At 45.2% G+C, this 21,659-nt stretch overlaps 1 protein-coding gene across 3 annotated transcripts in view; it reads left to right on the top strand.

Moving 5' to 3' along the window:
- LOC143767607 (uncharacterized) overlaps window positions 1-21,659 on the top strand; it is an 87,746-nt gene that overhangs the window by 46,432 nt on the left and 19,655 nt on the right. The window contains exon 1 of one of the 3 annotated variants that reach the window (XM_077256037.1): window positions 15,103-17,767. The exons of 1 other annotated variant lie outside the window; for it this stretch is intronic. In XM_077256037.1, coding sequence (XP_077112152.1) covers window positions 17,690-17,767 — 78 coding nt within the window. In that variant the 5' untranslated portion in view covers window positions 15,103-17,689. Of the gene's footprint in view, window positions 1-15,102; window positions 17,768-21,659 lie in introns of those variants that run through there. One more of the 3 variants, XM_077256038.1, reaches the window with a different exon arrangement.

Genomic DNA, 21,659 nt, shown 5'->3' with positions numbered 1-21,659 from the left:
GGAATGAGGGAACCGGGGGGATGACCTGGAAAGCACATTGTGATGAAAGGAGCAAACCAACACCTCCACCCTGCCTGTTCTCAGGTCTGGTGGTATGTGAAAATTTCAGCCCACCAAATGAGAGTGCGGCAGCGGCGGTGGTGTCTGAGTGCTGGATCCAGGTTTCTGTAATAGCCAGAAGGTTAAGGGAATTAGGAAAAGATCGTGAATGTAAGTTAGTTTGTTACACACCGACCGTGCATTCCAGAGAGCACAGTGGAAAGCGATAGGAGAAGGCATGCACAGAATGTTAATAAGATTAGCAGGGTTTCTATATGCAGCTGGAGAAGAGTAATGTATGCTGGTGGAGGGAGGCCCAGGGTTTGGGGAGATGTCACCTGCAACTAGTAGAAGGAGAAAAAACAGAAAGAGCAGGTGGTGGGATGATTTGTATGAACGTTTTGAGTGCTGCATGACGGTAGTGGCTGGTTTGGAGTGGGTAAGAAATGTCAGTAGAGCCTCAGAGTTATACATTGGAGAGGGGTGAAGGGAGGGGTGGATATAGAGAGAGTGCCCAGAATGTGTTAAAGGGCAGGCGAGTTGTGAGAAAGCAGAAGTAAAAACAAATAAGAAGCAGATTGATATGATCAATGCATAATGTAGTATGACTGACCAGGAAGCATGATTTTTTGAAAAACTTAAACACCTTACCTGTCTCCTGCCCTGTCCAACTGCCATTGTCTAACTGCCAAGCACTTTAAACTGTTGCACACGCGAACCCGCACGCATCCTATCCCAGGCAGACTAAATATATACTAAATGAAATGACTGCTAGCATCAGAAACCAAATGGTCACAATCAGCAATCAACTAATTAGCATAAGGCCAGAGCAGGTGTTACTATGCAGGGTAAACAACCAATGCTGAACAAGGCCATAAAACAGTGGGAGAAAAGGAAAAAAAATAGCTTTGAAAACTTTAAATCCGAAACCAAAAACAGAAAAAAAAGAAAAACACAGGAGTGATGGATAAAATACCATGTGCATAGCTTGCTAAATATGGTGTTCAGTTCAGACTTGCAGTCAGCACACAAATGGATGGATGGATAAAATACCTGTGTGAGAAGAGAAGAGAGGAACTGTTCTGTCCGCACATGAGGCGAATGGAGGTGTAGTTGACTAATAAGGGTTGTGTGAGAGAGATTTCGTACCTTCAGTGTTTTCCTCCTCGTGAGGCAGACAGGGCCAATGCTGTTCAGCGTCCGGAGAGATGATGCACACCAGGGATTGTGCAATCCAGACTTGTTTATTTGGAAATCTGGACATACAGCGTATAACTGGTAATACAGTACTTTCTCCAAAAATGCAGGTGTAGACAAGGTACAGTAAGATGTAGCACCAAGTATGACTGCACGTGTGAGCAACAAAAGAGGTCGAAAGACTGATGCCTTCCTAAGCCCGCTTAAAGCGTGTCCTCTCACAACAGAAAGTAAACTGAAAATGAAATGGCTGCCAGAGGAAGAGACGACTTGACCCCTGAACCGGAAGTAAAGACATGCCCACAAGAATAAATGAATAACAAGCTGCCATACGGAAAAAGGCCACTGGGTGGCAGCAGAGCAAAATACAGAGTAAAATATAACAACATACATGGAACAGCACAGGAACATCAGCTTCAATGCCATTGTCTAACTGCCAAGCACTTTAAACTGTTGCACTTAAAATCTGTTGCACACGCGAACCCGCACGCATCTTATCCCAGCCAGACTAAATATATATGAAATGAAATGACTGCTAGCATCAGAAACCAAATAGTCACAATCAGCAATCAACTAATTAGCATAAGGCCAGAGCAGGCGTTACTATGCAGGGTAAACAACCAATGCTGAACAAGGCCATAAAACCGTGGGACAAAAGGAAAAAAAAATAGCTTTGAAAACTTTAAATCAGAAACCAAAAACAGAAGAGATCCAAGATGGCCGCTGATGAAGCAGGATGTGTGGCACGGAGCTCCTGCCTCGTCTAAAGATTTTGCCACCACAGGGCCCTGGATACAAGCTAAAAGGCCTCCGGAGCCCACTAAGACTCCCAGAAGGGATCTACCACCCCTAAGAAGCCCACATCGCGGAGGCCCTGCAGGAGTCGGTCCCTGGAGTGGTGTGCGAGACAGGATGCCGGCGCCTTCTTCCCCGCCTCCCCCTGTGCAGCAGACAACGCGGAAGAACAACATACCTCAGAGTGAGGTGAGGAGTCCCACTATCAGCCGCGAGAACTCCGGCTGAGGAGGCCGCGCCGACCGGACCCTGAACGTTATCAATGCAGTGGGTACTCTCATCTCCTCGCCCGCCATTGAGGTCTGTGTGTGCCGGCTGCGGCGGAAAGATTGCCGGACGGGGTTCCCATGGTCCCTCGGCACTGAAGGAGGGAGCGCTGAAGAAGCACAAGTGTGCCCGGAAAGAGCCTCACAGGAGTTCAGGATTACAGGCCCTTATCAAATTAGCAGGCGACGGCAGCTATATATTATAGCTGTAAGGTAAGAGACATCGACGCCATCTTGAGCTCTCCCCAAGCTGCCCTTATACTAAAAAGAAGGGGAGATAAGGCCAGAGAAGCTGTACTATAGATATAAATCATAACATACCATCTCACACCCCATTCAGAAGTTCTTGAGCTCTGACTTACATCACACTACCTATCAGGGCTTAATAACTTTATCCAATCCTAAGGCACAGTTAATTACAATTATATAAACTGTCATCAACGAAACACAGAATGACCTGAACGGTCTACTAATCTATCTGGCTGCAACAGTCTATTGTAAACCTCTACAGCGTGCATCACTCTGGATTTCTATATGATAACTAATTATAAGTAATATAATATCCCGACATGTACAGAAAAAAGATTCACATTCTCCTCTAAAATCTATATTCTTTTGTTATGGAAAATTTGGGTTTGGATAAATTTATCCCTATGTGTGCTGTGGCCGCTCCCAATAAGACTGAGTATTTTGAGCGCTCATCAAGAATGGACTGTACACAATTGTGACAGAACAACATTCCATCAATACTGAAACTTTATTGTACATACATAGTTTTATAAATTGCATATAGAAAGGAGTGGTTAGGGGTTGTCAGGGGTGGTTAGTTAATTACCATATTGTGTAGCTCCTCTGTCATTGGTTATCTAAACATATATGGAATATATGACTGCAGATTAGGCAACTAAAATGTAGCTCTCGGCATTTAGGACAAAGTTGAGACATCTGGTCAGCACTTAATACATCTGACACTGTTGATCTGCCATTTCAGCAAGATTCAGCGATATTCTAGACATTATTTCAGGACATCTGACCCAAGTTCCTATTTTTGCTTGGAAAGCCCCATACTGTTGGTCTGGCTTATATCAGTTTGTCAGCCATTTTAAACCATTGATTATAGTGTATATATTAGCTGTGAGTATATATGAGTATATATATAATTATAGAGGAGTATACATGCAAGTGAGATCTACATGATATACAGGTCCTTCTCAAAAAATTAGCATATAGTGTTAAATTTCATTATTTACCATAATGTAATGATTACAATTAAACTTTCATATATTATAGATTCATTATCCACCAACTGAAATTTGTCAGGTCTTTTATTGTTTTAATACTGATGATTTTGGCATACAACTCCTGATAACCCAAAAAACCTGTCTCAATAAATTAGCATATCAAGAAAAGGTTCTCTAAACGACCTATTACCCTAATCTTCTGAATCAACTAATTAACTCTAAATACATGCAAAAGATACCTGAGGCTTTTAAAAACTCCCTGCCTGGTTCATTACTCAAAACCCCCATCATGGGTAAGACTAGCGACCTGACAGATGTAAAGAAGGCCATCATTGACACCCTCAAGCAAGAGGGTAAGACCCAGAAAGAAATTTCTCAACAAATAGGCTGTTCCCAGAGTGCTGTATCAAGGCACCTCAATGGTAAGTCTGTTGGAAGGAAAAAATATGGCAGAAAACGCTGTACAACGAGAAGAGGTGACCGGACCCTGAGGAAGATTGCTGAGGAAGCTGTTGTGAATTTGGATTCTGGGCTCCCCCGGTGGCCGCTTGTGGAATTGGACTTGTCATCCTCTTTCCTGTTTCACCTGGTTCCATCAGTAGTGGGTGTCGCTATTTAAGCTCATTTCTCTGGTGGTTTCTTGCCGGTCAACAATGTTATCTGATGCCTCTCAGTGCTTGTTCCTGCTTCTAGACTACTACTAGATAAGTTGGACTTTTGTCCATGTTTTGTTTTGCCTATTTGTTCCAGTTCACAGCTGAAGTTTTGTTACTGTGTCTGGAAAGCTCTCGTTGATCAGGGATTGCTACTCTGGCGTTATGAGTTAATGCCAGAGTTTAAGGTAATCTCTGGATGGTGTTTTGTTAGTGTTTTTCTGCTGACCATGAAAGTATACTATCTGTCTTCTGCTATCTAGTAAGCGGACCTCAAATTTGCTAAGACTATTTTCCTGCTGCGTTTGTTGTTTCATCTGAACTCACCGTCATTATATGTGGGGGGCTACTGTCTTCTTTGGAATATTTCTCTAGAGGTGAGCCAGGTCTTATATTTCCCTCTGCTAGCTATTTAGGTCTTAGGCCAGAGCTGGGCATCTAGCTATAAATAGGAAATGCTACCTGGCTATTTCTAGTTGCGCGGCAGGCTTAGTTCATGGTCAGTATAGTTCCATCTTCCGAGAGCTTGTCCCTCTATAGGCTTGCTATGATCTCTGCCTGCAGAGATCATGACAGTTTGACCGGCCACTAAAGTGTTAAAGACCCAGGTTGAGAAAGGAGAGTTATAAGAAGTCTGCTGGAATTTTTTTTTTTTTTTTTTTTCCTCCAGTCTGCCTTGCTGCAGTCTTTTTTCTCTCTCTCCTCCTAATCTCTGTATGGCTCTGTCTGCACCTGACAATAATGGATCTCCAGAGTGTAACTGCGGGTTTGAATAATCTCATCACGAAAGTACAAAATTTACAAGATTTTGTGGTACATGCTCCGGTATCTGAGCCGAGAATTCCTTTGCCGGAGTTCTTCACAGGGCATAGAGCTAGCTTCCAGAATTTCCGAAATAATTGTAAGCTTTATTTGTCCCTGAAGTCTCGTTCAGCTGGAGACCCTGCTCAGCAGGTTAGGATTGTGATTTCCTTGCTCAGGGGTGACCCTCAAGATTGGGCCTTCTCATTGCCAGCAGGGGATCCTGCGTTACGCAATGTGGATGCGTTTTTTCTGGCCTTGGGCTTGCTTTATGAGGAACCTCATTTGGAACTTCAGGCAGAAAAAACTTTGATGGCACTATCTCAGGGGCAAGACGAAGCTGAAGTTTTCTGCCAAAAATTCCGTAAATGGTCTGTGCTTACTCAGTGGAATGAGTGCGCCTTGGCGGCAACTTTCAGAGAAGGTCTCTCTGATGCCGTTAAGGATGTTATGGTGGGGTTCCCTGTGCCTGCAGGTCTGAATGAGTCCATGACAATGGCTATTCAGATTGATAGGCGTCTGCGGGAGCACAAACCGGTGCACCATCTGGCGGTGTCTATGGAAAAGACGCCAGAAAGTATGCAGTGTGATAGAATTCTGTCCAGGAGCGAGCGACAGAATTTTAGACGGAAGAATGGATTGTGTTTCTATTGTGGGGATTCTACTCATGTTATATCAGCATGCTCTAGGCGTACTAAGAAGCTTGATAAGTCTGTTTCCATTGGCACCATTCAGTCTAAGTTTATTTTGTCTGTAACCCTGATTTGCTCTTTGTCATCCATTGCCACGGACGCCTATGTTGACTCTGGCGCCGCTCTGAGTCTTATGGATTGGTCCTTTGCCAATCGTTGTGGTTTTGATTTAGAGCCTTTGGAGACTCTTATTCCTCTGAAGGGGATTGACTCCACCCCATTGGCTAATAATAAACCACAATACTGGACACAAGTAACCATGCGTATCAATCCGGATCACCAGGAGATTATTCGTTTCCTGGTGCTGTATAATTTACATGACGATTTGGTACTGGGATTGCCATGGTTGCAGTCTCACAACCCAGTCTTGGACTGGAGAGCAATGTCTGTGTTGAGCTGGGGATGTAAGGGTATTCATGGGGACTTACCTTTGGTTTCTATTTCGTCGTCCATTCCCTCTGAAGTCCCTGAGTTCCTCTCTGATTATCAAGACGTCTTTGACGAACCCAAGCTTGGGTCGTTACCTCCGCACCGTGAGTGCGATTGTGCCATAGATTTGATACCGGGTTGTAAATATCCCAAGGGTCGTTTGTTTAATCTGTCTGTGCCGGAACATGCTGCTATGCGGGAATATATAAAGGAGTCTTTGGAAAAGGGACATATTCGTCCATCTTCTTCTCCCTTGGGAGCTGGGTTTTTCTTTGTCTCAAAAAAAGACGGCTCTTTGAGACCATGTATTGATTATCGGCTTCTGAATAAGATCACTGTTAAGTATCAATACCCATTGCCATTGCTTACTGATTTGTTTGCTCGTATAGAGGGTGCTAAGTGGTTCTCTAAAATTGATCTTCGTGGGGCGTATAATTTGGTGCGGATCAGGCAGGGGGATGAGTGGAAGACCGCATTTAATACGCCCGAGGGCCACTTTGAGTATTTGGTCATGCCTTTTGGTCTTTCTAATGCCCCTTCAGTTTTCCAGTCTTTTATGCATGATATTTTCCGCGATTTTCTGGATAAATTTATGATAATATATCTGGATGATATTCTGATTTTTTCTGATGACTGGGACTCTCATGTCCAGCAGGTCAGGAGAGTTTTTCAGGTTCTGCGGTCTAATTCTTTATGTGTGAAGGGGTCTAAGTGCGTTTTTGGGGTCCAGAAAATTTCCTTTTTGGGGTATATTTTTTCTCCCTCTTCCATTGAGATGGATCCCGTCAAGGTGCAAGCTATTTGTGACTGGACTCAGCCCTCCTCTCTTAAGGGTCTTCAGAGATTTTTGGGCTTTGCCAACTTTTACCGCCGATTTATTGCTGGTTTTTCGGATGTCGTTAAACCACTGACTGATTTGACCAGACAAGGCGCTGATGTTGCTAATTGGTCCCCTCATGCTGTAGAGGCCTTTCAGGAGCTTAAGCGCCGTTTTGCCTCTGCCCCTGTGTTGCGTCAGCCTGATGTGAATCTGCCTTTTCAGGTTGAGGTTGACGCTTCGGAGATCGGAGCTGGGGCAGTGTTGTCGCAGAAAGGTTCCGACTGCTCCGTCATTAGGCCTTGTGCCTTCTTTTCTCGCAAATTTTCGCCCGCAGAGCGGAATTATGATGTTGGGAATCGGGAGCTTTTGGCCATGAAGTGGGCGTTTGAGGAGTGGCGCCATTGGCTCGAGGGGGCTAGGCATCAGGTGGTGGTATTGACTGACCACAAAAATTTGATTTATCTTGAGACTGCCAGACGCCTGAATCCTAGACAGGCGCGCTGGTCTTTATTTTTTTCTCGCTTTAATTTTGTGGTGTCATACCTACCGGGTTCTAAGAATGTTAAGGCAGATGCCCTTTCTAGGAGTTTTGACCCGGACTCTCCTGGTAATTCTGAACCCACAGGTATCCTTAGGGAGGGAGTAATTTTGTCGGCCGTTTCTCCTGATCTGCGGCGGTCCTTGCAAGAGTTTCAGGCGGATAGACCGGATCGTTGTCCGCCTGATAGACTGTTTGTTCCGGATGATTGGACCAGCAGAGTCATCTCTGAGGTGCATTCTTCTGCATTGGCAGGTCATCCCGGAATTTTTGGTACCAGGGATTTGGTGGCAAGATCCTTCTGGTGGCCTTCCCTGTCACGAGATGTGCGAGTCTTTGTGCAGTCATGTGACGTTTGTGCTCGGGCCAAGTCTTGTAGTTCTCGGGCTAGCGGACTGCTGTTGCCCTTGCCTATTCCTAAGAGGCCTTGGACACACATCTCGATGGATTTTATTTCAGATCTGCCTGTTTCCCAGAAGATGTCTGTCATCTGGGTGGTCTGTGACCGTTTCTCTAAAATGGTCCATTTGGTTCCTCTGCCCAAGTTGCCTTCTTCTTCTGAGTTGGTTCCTCTGTTTTTTCAGAATGTTGTACGATTGCACGGTATTCCTGAGAATATTGTTTCTGACAGAGGTACTCAATTTGTGTCTAGATTTTGGCGGGCATTCTGTGCTAGGATGGGCATAGATTTGTCTTTTTCATCTGCTTTTCACCCTCAGACTAATGGCCAGACCGAGCGGACTAATCAGACCCTGGAGACATATCTGAGGTGTTTTGTCTCTGCTGACCAGGATGATTGGGTTGCTTTTTTGCCATTGGCAGAGTTCGCCCTCAATAATCGGGCCAGCTCTTCCACCTTGGTGTCCCCGTTTTTCTGTAATTCGGGGTTTCACCCTCGATTTTCCTCCGGTCAGGTGGAATCCTCGGATTGTCCTGGAGTGGATGCGGTGGTGGAGAGATTGCATCACATCTGGGGGCAGGTTATGGACAATTTGAAGTTGTCCCAGGAGAAGACTCAGCGTTTTGCCAACCGTCATCGTCGTGTTGGTTCTCGGCTTTGTGTTGGAGATTTGGTGTGGTTGTCTTCTCGTTTTGTCCCTATGAGGGTCTCTTCTCCTAAGTTTAAACCTCGGTTCATCGGCCCTTATAGAATATTGGAGATTCTTAATCCTGTTTCTTTCCGTTTGGACCTCCCTGCGTCCTTTTCCATTCATAACGTTTTTCATCGGTCGTTATTGCGCAGGTATGAGGTACCTGTGGTACCTTCAGTTGAGCCTCCTGCTCCGGTGTTGGTTGAGGGTGAGTTGGAGTACGTTGTGGAGAAAATTTTGGACTCTCGTGTTTCCAGACGGAGACTCCAGTATCTGGTCAACTGGAAGGGTTACGGCCAGGAGGATAATTCTTGGGTCAATGCATCTGATGTTCATGCTTCTGATCTTGTTCGTGCCTTCCATAGGGCTCATCCTGGTCGCCCTGGTGGATCTGGTGAGGGTTCGGTGCCCCCTCCTTGAGGGGGGGGTACTGTTGTGAATTTGGATTCTGGGCTCCCCCGGTGGCCGCTTGTGGAATTGGACTTGTCATCCTCTTTCCTGTTTCACCTGGTTCCATCAGTAGTGGGTGTCGCTATTTAAGCTCATTTCTCTGGTGGTTTCTTGCCGGTCAACAATGTTATCTGATGCCTCTCAGTGCTTGTTCCTGCTTCTAGACTACTACTAGATAAGTTGGACTTTTGTCCATGTTTTGTTTTGCCTATTTGTTCCAGTTCACAGCTGAAGTTTTGTTACTGTGTCTGGAAAGCTCTCGTTGATCAGGGATTGCTACTCTGGCGTTATGAGTTAATGCCAGAGTTTAAGGTAATCTCTGGATGGTGTTTTGTTAGTATACTTTCATGGTCAGCAGAAAAACACTATCTGTCTTCTGCTATCTAGTAAGCGGACCTCAAATTTGCTAAGACTATTTTCCTGCTGCGTTTGTTGTTTCATCTGAACTCACCGTCATTATATGTGGGGGGCTACTGTCTTCTTTGGAATATTTCTCTAGAGGTGAGCCAGGTCTTATATTTCCCTCTGCTAGCTATTTAGGTCTTAGGCCAGAGCTGGGCATCTAGCTATAAATAGGAAATGCTACCTGGCTATTTCTAGTTGCGCGGCAGGCTTAGTTCATGGTCAGTATAGTTCCATCTTCCGAGAGCTTGTCCCTCTATAGGCTTGCTATGATCTCTGCCTGCAGAGATCATGACAGGAAGCAGTGGACTGAGTCTGGTGTGGAAACATCCAGAGCCACCGTGCACAGGCGTGTGCAGGAAATGGGCTACAGGTGCCGCATTCCCCAGGTAAAGCCACTTTTGAACCATAAACAGCGGCAGAAGCGCCTGACCTGGGCTACAGAGAAGCAGCACTGGACTGTTGCTAAGTGGTCCCAAGTACTTTTTTCTGATGAAAGCAAATTTTGCATGTCATTTGGAAATCAAGGTGCCAGAGTCTGGAGGAAGACCGGGGAGAAGGAAATGCCAAAATGCCTGAAGTCCAGTGTCAAGTACCCACAGTCAGTGATGGTGTGGGGTGCCATGTCAGCTGCTGGTGTTGGTCCACTGTGTTTCATCAAGGGCAGGGTCAATGCAGCTAGCTATCAGGAGATTTTGGAGCACTTCATGCTTCCATCGGCTGAAATGCTTTATGGAGATGAAGATTTCATTTTTCAGCACGACCTGGCACCTGCTCACAGTGCCAAAAACACTGGTAAATGGTTTACTGTCCATGGTATTACTGTGCTCAATTGGCCTGCCAACTCTCCTGACCTGAACCCCATAGAGAATCTGTGGGATATTGTGAAGAGAAAGTTGAGAGACGCAAGACCCAACACTCTGGATGAGCTTAAGGCCGCTATTGAAGCATCCTGGGCCTCCATAACATCTCAGCAGTGTCACAGGCTGATTGCCTCCATGCCACGCCGCATTGAAGCAGTCATTTCTGCCAAAGGATTCCCGACCAAGTATTGAGTGCATAACTGAACATTATTATTTGTTGGTTTTTTGGTTTGTTATTAAAAAACACTTTTATTTGATTGGACGGGTGAAATATGCTAATTTATTGAGACAGGTTTTTTGGGTTATCAGGAGTTGTATGCCAAAATCATCAGTATTAAAACAATAAAAGACCTGACAAATTTCAGTTGGTGGATAATGAATCTATAATATATGAAAGTTTAATTGTAATCATTACATTATGGTAAATAATGAAATTTAACACTATATGCTAATTTTTTGAGAAGGACCTGTATATATTTCTATCACAAGCCCCCCATAGATATCACTTGCCCTAATCCTAGCCTCCTGTCCCAAAGCGCTGCAACTCTTTTGTGCTGTCGGTGAACTGACGTAAGCCTAACGCCTACGCCTCACTCCGTACAGACTTTTTGCAAATGGGCTGTCAGAAGATCTGTCCCTACCGGGGGTTCGTTTCAATCAGTCTCTTAGTCAAAAGCAAGTGTAGTGTATTCTTTATCAGGTAGGTCATCTGTTCGGTCAGGCAGGGCATCCACAACATCATTCTGGCTTGGGTGTCGTCCTCTGGTTGGGGAGCTTTCTTGAAATGCGATGCGTGGATCCAAGTGGGTCTCTCCTCCAGTTTCACAGAGATTGGTGCCATCTGCAGCACTTAGACAGGACCATCAGATCTGGGATCGAGTGGTGTTCTCCTTACAAACTTTTTCACCAATACCCAGTCTCCTGGCTTCAAGGACTGCGTACCGGACACTGAATCTGGATCTGGCAATGAAGAAAAAATCTCGAGAATGGATGTTAGCAAGTTTCTTGGTGAGTTCAATTACATAAGCAGACAAAGTAGCATATTACATAGTCAGCTGCTGAGGGAAAGGATACCCCTAACCTGGGACTAGACCCAAACAAAATTTCATAGCTTTTCTGGGCCTCTGGAAGTGTGCCTTACACTAAGTAGTGTGATTGGGAGTGTGTAGGCCTAAGTCTGACCCTACTGCTGACTAGATCTCTCGTGTGAGATTTGCTGTGAATGCGGGTCCCTGGTCACTCTCTATCACTTCTGGGACCCCATAGCTGCATATCTCGTCTCTGAGAGTAGCTTCTCTGCAGTAGTCTTTGCTGACTGGTTCCTCACTGGGAAAGCTTCTGGCCATCCTGAGAACACGTCCATGACCACAAGGGCATATTCGAAACCTCCACTTGGCGGCATCTGGATGTGATCTATCTGGATCCTTTGGAAGGGGTGCAGTGATCTGGCAAGACGATGGGTGGGAACTTTCTCTATTCTTCCAGGGCTGCATTTGCTGCAGGTCAGACAGCTGCTAGTGAACTTGGCTGTTAGGGTGGGAATCCCTGGAGTGAACCAGTAAGCCCCCATTGGATCATTCATCTGTGTCTTTAATCTGTGTGTGGGCCCATGTGCCCACTGGACCACCATAGGGTACATGCTTCGGGGTAAACAGGGTTTGTAGTCCATTGCGTATACTCTTCCTTCTTCATGTGTTGCTCACTTCTGCATCCAGCATTCCTTCTTGTCCTTTGGGGCTTGCTCTTGCAGCTTTTTTGAGCAAATCCCAGGATGTCATCTTGTCAGGTTTCCTGTCTTCAGCCGTCCTGTAGTAGCCGTCCGGCTCTACGACCTCTTCCACTTTTCCATATTGTCTTCCCTTGACTGCTTCTTTGGCTGCCATATCCGCCATGTTGTTGCCTGATGCCTCTACTGTGTTTAGTTTTCCATGCGCTTTGACTTTTAATACTGCCACCACTTTTGGGAGTTGAAGTGCGTTCAGCAGGTCCTTAATGGCTCCATGATGCTTCACGGTTGTTCCGCTTGCTGTGATGAAGTCCCTTGCAGCCCAGATGGGTCCGAAGTCGTGTGCTATGCCATGCGAGTACCTTGAATCGGTATACATTTTCTCAGTCTTGTCTTCTGCCATCTGGTAGGCCTTCATCAGCGCTATCAGTTCTGCTTCCTGGGCTGACAGACTAGGCGGCAGACTTCTGGACCACAGGATCTCTTGATTGCTGGTCACTGCACATCCCATGTGGAATCATCTGCAAATCTGGAGCCATCTACGTAGAGGATCAACTCTGGGTTGGTCAGCGGCTCTTCTGCCACATTGGTTAGTCCTGCTGTTTCCTGTTGCACGATACTGAAGTAATCATGGTCATCCGTCCAGGGCAAATTCAGATCCCTGCAGAAGGTATCATTTTGATCAGACTTTTTATCTGAGGATCCATATCTGTATCCCCCCTTGGGAGTGGGAGTAGAGTGGACGGGTTGAGGACTGTGCATCTGGAGATGGTGACATTGTTGGGCAGGAGTAGAGCGCACTGGAGGCGAAGATGCCTGGTGGTGGAGAGATATTTTGGCTGGGTTTGGTTGAGGATTGCTGAGATGCCATACAGATCCAGGATTTCCAATGGTTTTTCCAATATTGTCAGTAGTCCTGTCCAGGAGGGCGTGTGCTACAACTGCTGCTCTCATGCGGGAAGAAGTGAAAAGTAGTCCAAAAGTCTCTGCTTTCCCCCCTGAAGCTGTGTCAGGACTCCAGTAGCAAGGCCTTCTTTTCTCATCAAGTAGAGACGGAATGGCTTCTCGTAGTCAGATAGGCCTAGTGCTGGCGCTGAGACTACTGCGCCTTTTAACTTCTTGAACGAGCTGAAGGCTGCATCTGTCAGGAGGAACGGGGTCACACTGATGTATTCACACAGAGGCTGCATTAGGACTGAAGCATCAGGGATCCAGGCTCTGCAATACGAAACTAGACCAAAGAAGGCCTGTAGCACCTTTTGGAGTTGTTGGAGGAACCATCTTCTCCACTGTGGTCTTCCGGTCATCTGTCAGGTGTTTCGCCTGTTGAGCAATAGTGTCTCTGGAATGTAACTTGCTTCAGACACCACTGGACTTTATTCTTTGAGACTTTGCGATGCTGCTCCGCCAGGTAGAGTAGGAGATACAAGAGATGGGCTTTACACGTGTCAAAGCCAACTGCACAAAGGAGTAGATTGTCCACGTATTGTAGCAGGGTTACTTCTGCATGTTCTGTGACCCAGTTGGTGAGAACTGTGGACATTGCTTTGGTGAACTGTGAAGGGCTGTTCTGGGCCTACTGTGGCATCACTGTCCATGTGTGGTGTCCCCCCTGGTGCGTTAAGGCAAACAGGAACTGATCCTCTGGATGAAGGGGAACACTGGAGAAAGCATTAGCCAGGTCGGTCACTGTGAACACTTTTGCTGTGGCAGGTACATTCATGAGCAGCATGTGTGTGGATCCGACACAATTGGAGTTTCAAACATTGTGGCGTCATTCACAGCTCTCAGGTCATGTACCATTATGAACTTGGCTGACTCTCATTTTACTGTCTTTTTCTTGATGGGGAAAGCAGAGGATTGCAAGGCGATGTGCAAGGAACAATGATTCCTATTTCCAGGTAGACCTTCAGTTGGTCAGAGGCAGCTTGACTCTAGGCCTGGCCTGGGCCTTACGAGGGTACGGGGTACATGGCTTGAGTGACACCCGTACTGGGGCAACTTGAGGTTTTCTCACGTCCTGGGGTCCCTTAGACCATAGACTTTCTGGTACTACGTCCAGTACCTCCTTGGGTAGGCCACATCAGTTGCTAAAGGTTCTTGTAGGGCCACCAGCATCATTCTTCTTGGGTCAGGGATGAAGAAAGTGTCACTGTCCCATCTTCCTGGAACACTGTGGTTGCCTTCATCTTCTGCAGTAGGTCTGTCCCCAGTAGGTTGAGTGGGCAGGTGCTTGACACCACAAACTGGAACAGGATAGTGTGTCCTGGCTGAGTGCACACGCTCAGTGGCTTTGTAAGCTGAGAATGTCTGACTTGACCATCAATGACCATGCGAGGCATAGAGGATTCTGATAGGCAGGTGGGATCAGCGAGTTCCACAGGTCTCATCACACTTCTGGCTGCACCAGTGTGCAGAAGAAAAGATCCGACAACGCCATCCACTTTCAGGGCAATTTGAAGTATTGGTCTTGCAGATGAAGTTTTTGTCACTATAATAACGTATCTGAAAACACGTATGTCGCATCAAAAATGATAGATACAATTTGTTTCACTTCTTCACAAATAGCTACACATAGTAGCATCTGCAGAAGAAAAAAAAAGAAAAAAAAACAAATGTGACAGTGTGATTTAAAATGCATATCTCTCTGCTAAACAGTGCGGAGAAAGAGGAAGTTCGTAGAAGAGAGAGAAAGAAAAGAAAAAACTTTCTCTTACATATGTTCTTAAAACGGCAATTCTTGACAATACGTGACATTAACCAACAAATACACGTCCGGGAGAATCGATTGCCCTCTTTATTATTCTGTGGCACGTGCAGGCCGTTCTGGGAACAGACAACTATCAATCGCACTGGGCACACATATGCCGGGAAAACCACCCTCCGCTCCGGTCGTCCTGACTGGCCGCCGGCTACGGGAATCAGTGGCAGCCCTCAAAGCTATCACCATCCGAGCCTGGAACATGGGACTGCCTGTCCCGAGACCTCCTGTCTCTCCTATTGCACGGGAATCTGTGATAGCTTATTCAGCGATTTGACCTCCTGCTGTCTGTTACCCTGCCACCACAAACAAAAGTCACTTTTCCTTCTCCCGGATCTTACACAAACACAGAACACATACACGGCACACAGCAGACACCTCCCAGGGTTTGGATACGTGGATACGGGCTTGGACTTTTTACACTACCTGGGAAATGCGGTGGTGACCACACCTGACCGGCAAGAGGTATAGACCCGGACTGGGCACAGGGGACTTTCAGGTAAGATGATAACATTTTCTTACCTTACTTATGGAGCTGCGCAGTCTCTGTCCCGTGCACCAAGGCCATGGCCAACACCTCCGTATCTCCGGTCAGTAGGATCCCGTGCGTTTCATCCATGCCCCTTGTTGGGCGCCATTATGTTATGGAAAATTTGGGTTTGGATAAATTTATCCCTGTGTGTGCTGTGGCCGCTCCCAATAAGACTGAGTATTTTGAGCGCTCATCAAGAATGGACTGTACACAATTGTGACAGAACAACATTCCATCAATACTGAAACTTTATTGTACATACATAGTTTTATAAATTGCATATAGAAAGGAGTGGTTAGGGGTTGTCAGGGGTGGTTAGTTAATTACCATATTGTGTAGCTCCTCTGTCATTGGTTATCTAAACATATATGGAATATTGTGATTAATGCACATATGACTGCTGATTAGGCAACTAAAATGTAGCTCTCGGCATTTAGGACAAAGTTGAGACATCTGGTCAGCACTTAATACATCTGACACTGTTGATCTGCCATTTCAGCAAGATTCAGCGATATTCTAGACATTATTTCAGGACATCTGACCCAAGTTCCTATTTTTGCTTGGAAAGCCCCATACTGTTGGTCTGGCTTATATCAGTTTGTCAGCCATTTTAAACCATTGATTATAATGTATATATTAGCTGTGAGTATATATGAGTATATATATATAATTATAGAGGAGTATACATGCAAGTGAGATCTACATGATATATATATTTCTATCACACTTTTATCATATGTCTCAACATAAAAGGAGCTAAAATTGCAGCAACTACCCCATCTAGTGGAGACTAGGGCCCAAGCAGGAAGAACACTTTAAAAAATTATAATTTAAAAAAAAAAAAGGGAGACTCTTTTAAAGAAAATATGGTTAAAATTGGCCTTTCCACGGATCACGGCGGACCACCTCCAAACAATAACATGGAAAAATGTATCACTAAAACTGGAGGTTCTAAACAAAATTCACCATGTAACAAAGATGCACAGGAGGATTCGGGATCTGGTGAATGGGGAGGAAGCCCGTCTGATCCTGAAGATTCCGACAAACCAATATCTAGAGGTTTCCTTAAGAATATTCTAACTACTGCTCTGGCACCTTTATCTAAAGATCTCTCTGAAATTAAGAAGGACATACAACTTATCAGTAACAGAGTGGAAGAACTAGAGGAAACCCAGGCGAAACTCACAACTTATGCTAAAGCTCTCTCCTCAGGTATTCAACAACATGAGGACTATCTTAACAACCTTTGCACCGCCATGGAGGATATAGAGAACAGAAACAGAAGAAACAACTTGAGAGTGAGGGGCATTCCAGAGGCCCCTGACCGGGAGGATGTCCCCGCTATCCTCCAGGAGCTCTTCCTCCCGCTGGCGGAACTAAGTAGGGATGAGACTCTGGTCTTGGAGAGGGCTCATAGAGCATTAAAACCAAAACCTAAAACCTCGGAGCGACCAAGAGATATCATTTGCAAGATTATGGACTTCCGAGTGAAAGAAAAAATCATTAGAAATGCCAGATCTCAAGAAACTCTGACATACAAAACCTCAAAAATCCAAATTTTTCAAGACCTCGCACCATCAACCCTTACCAAAAGATACCTTCTGAGGCCTCTGACAGACGTCCTCAAGGAACGGCGCTTCCTTTTTCGCTGGCTATTCCCATTTGGTATACTCATAACTGCTAATGGGAATAAGTTCACAATTAGAACATCTTCGGACGTCAGCTGAGTTTGCGAGGAACTAGACATTCATTTGGACCACCTTCCAGATCTGAGGACAATTCGTAATGATCTTCTCCTCCCGAACCTCCCGGACAATGAGCCCTGGAACACTACAGAGAATCCGAAGGGACAACGACCTAAAAAGCGCCAAACGAAATCTCAGCGATGAATTTTCGCAATGCCTTGATAACTCCCACCTTCCTACTTTTTGAAACAAAGATCTTGAACGAAGATACTTCCCTTTAGTTGCCGTAGTCCCGAAAGTGGTTCAGTGACTACAAATGATTATCCAATTTATACATTCGAATGTTTAACTACTCTAAAAAAAAAAAAAAAAAAAGTTTCTGGACCACTTTAAAATCGTTATTGATATAAGTGTAGATTGCTTCTAAAAGATAGTTTAATAATCTCCGCTTTTAGAGGATAAATAGATTATTTGAATGTCATGTTCGTTGTCTATTATCGCTTCTTAGACTTAATTTCCAGCTTGGTATAACCTAAAAAGCCTAATGGTTCTAATATATGGTACTGGGCGCTTAGCCCCTGTTTTTGTTATAATGTTACTGTTTCTTCACCTCTCTTTTTCAATTTCTCACCCTCCTACCCTCCCCCCATCCCTGCCGGCGAACAAACCTATATAAGCAATGGAGACCGAGCCACATCCAGATTCAGAATGACTGATCACACTCAGGAGACAACCATCGCTTCATACAACGTAAGAGGCCTAAACGCGCCGATCAAGAGAGCCCAGGTACTATCACACATTAAGAAATTGGGAGTACCGTATATACTCGAGTATAAGCCGACCCGAGTATAAGCCGACCCCCCTAATTTTGCCACAAAAAAACTGGGAAAACTTATTGACTCGAGTATAAGCCTAGGGTGGAAAATGCAGCAGGTACCGGTGAATTTCAAAATTAAAAATAGATACTCCATACCGTTCATTATGGCCCCATAGATGCTCCACATAAAGCTGTGCCATATATAATGCTCTGCACCGTTCAGTATGGCCCCATAGGCGCTCCACATAAAGCTGCCCCATATATAATGCTCTGCACAGTTTATTATGGCCCCATAGATGCTCCATAGAAAGCTGTGCCATATATAATGCTCTGCACCTTTGATTATGGCCCCATAGATAGCTGTGCCATATAGAATGCTCTGCACCTTTGATTATGGCCCCATAGATAGCTGTGCCATATATAATGCTCTGCACCTTTGATTATGGCCCCATAAATGCTCCACATAAAGCTGTGCCATATATACAATGCTCTGCACCGTTGCCCCATAGATATTCCACATAAATCTGTGCCATATATACAATGCTCTGCACCGTTGCCCCATAGATACTCCACATAAATCTGTGCCATATATACAGTGCTCTGCACCGTTGCCCCATAGATGCTCCACATAAATCTGTGCCATATATACAGTGCTCTGCACCGTTGCCCCATAGATGCTCCACATAAAGCTGTGCCTGTGCCATATATACAGTGCTCTGCACCATTGCCCCATAGATGCTCCACATAAATCTGTGCCACATATACAGTGCTGCTGCTGCTGCAATAAAAAAAAAAACACATACTCACCTCTCTTGCTTGCAGCTCCTCGGCGTTCCGTCCCGGCGTCTCTCCGCACTGACTGATCAGGCAGAGGGCGGCGCGCACACTATATGCGTCATCGCGCCCTCTGACCTGCACAATCAGTGCGGAGAGACGCCGGGAAGATGGCGCGGCGCCCGGTGTGTGGAAAGAGGACAGGTGAATATGTAATACTTACCTGCTCCCGGCATCCCGCTCCTTCCCCCGGACAGCTGGTCTTCGGTGCCGCAGCCTCTTCCTCTATCAGCGGTCACCGGCACCGTCATTAGAGAAATGAATAGGCGGCTCCACCCCTATGGGAGTGGAGTCCATATTCATTTCTCTAATGAGCGGTCCCACGTGACCGCTGACCAGGGGAAGAGCTGCGGCACCCGGAGACCGTGGGACGGGCAGGGGGAGCGACAGGAACGCCGGAACTAGGTGAGTATATGACAGTCCTCACCCGCCGCCCCCACCACCGATCATGACTCGAGTATAAGCCGAGAGGGGTACTTTCAGGCCAAAAATTTGGGCTGAAAATCTCGGCTTATACTCGAGTATATACGGTAGATATTATCTTATTACAAGAAACTCACTGTATCCAGGACAAATCCCCCAGTTTCGAAAAACATTATTATAATACATGGTTTCATTCTTTCTCGACATCCAGGAAATCTAAGGGAGTGGCGATAGCTATATCTAAACATACCCCTTTCCAGCTGCTAGACTCTTGGAGACAAAGAGGGCAGGTACATCTTTGTTAAGGGCTTAATCACACATAAATTAATCACAATAGGCAATGTCTACACACCCAACACAAAACAAGATATTTGGCTAGCTAAAACAATGAAGGAAGTGGATAGTTTTGTCGAAGGAGCATTAATAATTGGAAGAGACTTCAATACTCCACTAGAACCTGTAATGGACTCTTCCACTGGGAGATCTAATATCACCAAAAAAGCTTTCAGATGAATTGACTCGATTCTTAATTTTCACCAATTAATAGATGCCTGGAGGTGCTTCCACACTACCTCCAAGGATTATATGCACTTTTCCCAAACACAAATGTCTTACAGTCGTATTGATTATTTTTTTATTCCACTGCAGATGTTTTCACTTCTGAAAGACATTCAAATAACCCCAAATGTTCACTCAGACCACTCGATACTTATCAGCAAAATACTGATTGGTCACAGGCCATGTGTGGAGATTGAATGAGACTTTATTGACCGATAAACAATCCAGAGACAAGATACTAAAAAAACTAAAGGAATTCTTTTACATTAATGACAGTGACACCATTCCCTTTGCAACGGTATGGGAAGCCCATAAGGCTGTCATAAGAGCAGAGATGATCTCCTTGTTCTCATATAAAAATAAAACAAAGCAAACGGAGGTTAAAGCCCTTTATAAAGAGATTCAGGAGCTGGAACAAAACCACAAATTATCACTAGACCCCCAAATACTAACATCACTCTCAAAGAAAAGACCAGCTTTGAAAGACCTTTTAAACCAAGACTCGCTTAAAATATACACTAGATGGAAAAATAAAATGTTCCCACACGGAGATAAAATGTCTAGGTTTATGGTAACTATGATCAAAAAACGGAAGGCAAGAGCATTAACCCCTTCCTGACATCAGACGTACTATCCCGTCGAGGTGGGGTGGGCCCGTATGACCACCGACGGGATAGTACGTCATACGCGATCGGCCGCGCTCACGGGGGGAGCGCGGCCGATCGCGGCCGGGTGTCAGCTGCATATCGCAGCTGACATCCGGCACTATGTGCCAGGAGCGGTCACGGACCGCCCCCGGCACATTAACCCCCGGCACACCGCGATCAAACATGATCGCAGTGTACCGGCGGTATAGGGAAGCATCGCGCTGGGAGGGGGCTCCCTGCGGGCTTCCCTGAGACCCCCGGAGCAATGCGATGTGATCGCGTTGCTGCGAGGGTCTCCTACCTCCTTCCTGGCTGAAGGTCCCGGATCTAAGATGGCCGCGGCATCCGGGTCCTGCAGGGAAGGAGGTGGCTTACCGAGTGTCTGCTCAGAGCAGACACTTGGAAAGCCTGCAGCCCTGCACAGCAGATCGTCGATCTGGCAGAGTGTTGTGCACACTGCCAGATCAATGATCTGTATTGTCCCCCCCTGGGACAAAGTAAAAAAGTAAAAAAAAAATTTTTCCACATGTGTAAAAAAAAAATAAAAAAATTCCTAAATAAATAATAAAAAAAAATATATATTATTCCCATAAATACATTTCTTTATCTAAATAAAAAAAAACAAAACAATAAAAGTACACATATTTAGTATCGCCGCGTCCGTAACGACCCAACCTATAAAACTGCCCCACTAGTTAACCCCTTCAGTAAACACCGTAAGAAAAAAAAAAAAACGAGGCAAAAAACAACGCTTTATTACCATACCGCCGAACAAAAAGTGGAATAACACGCGATCAAAAAGACTGATATAAATATCCATGGTACCGCTGAAAACGTCATCTTGTCCCGCAAAAAAACAAGCCACCATACAGCATCATCAGCAAAAAAATAAAAAAGTTATAGTCCTGAGAATAAAGCGATACCAAAATAATTATTTTTTCTATAAAATAGTTTTTATCGTATAAAAGCACCAAAACATAAAAAAAATGATATAAATGAGATATCGCTGTAATCGTACTGACCCGACGAATAAAACTGCTTTATCCATTTTACCAAACGCGGAACGGTATAAACGCCTCCCCCAAAAGAAATTCATGAATAGCAGGTTTTTGGTCATTCTGCCTCACAAAAATCGGAATAAAAAGCGATCAAAAACGGTCACGTGTCCGAAAATGTTACCAATAAAAACGTCAACTCGTCCCGCAAAAAACAAGACCTCACATGACTCTGTGGAGCAAAATGTGGAAAAATTATAGGTCTCAAAATGTGGAGACGCAAAAACTTTTTTGCTATAAAAAGCGTCGCTGGTTTCACACTTGCGTTTTTGTCTGCAGCGTTTTTGCACAAAAAAACGCATGCGTTTTTTCCCTATATTTAACATTGAAAACGCATGCTTTTT

The sequence above is a fragment of the Ranitomeya variabilis genome, chromosome 4, assembly GCF_051348905.1.
Source record: "Ranitomeya variabilis isolate aRanVar5 chromosome 4, aRanVar5.hap1, whole genome shotgun sequence".
Taxonomy (NCBI): domain Eukaryota; kingdom Metazoa; phylum Chordata; class Amphibia; order Anura; family Dendrobatidae; genus Ranitomeya; species Ranitomeya variabilis.
The sequence above is the reverse complement of the archived record's forward strand: the minus strand, read 5'-3'. Positions and strand labels throughout refer to the sequence as shown.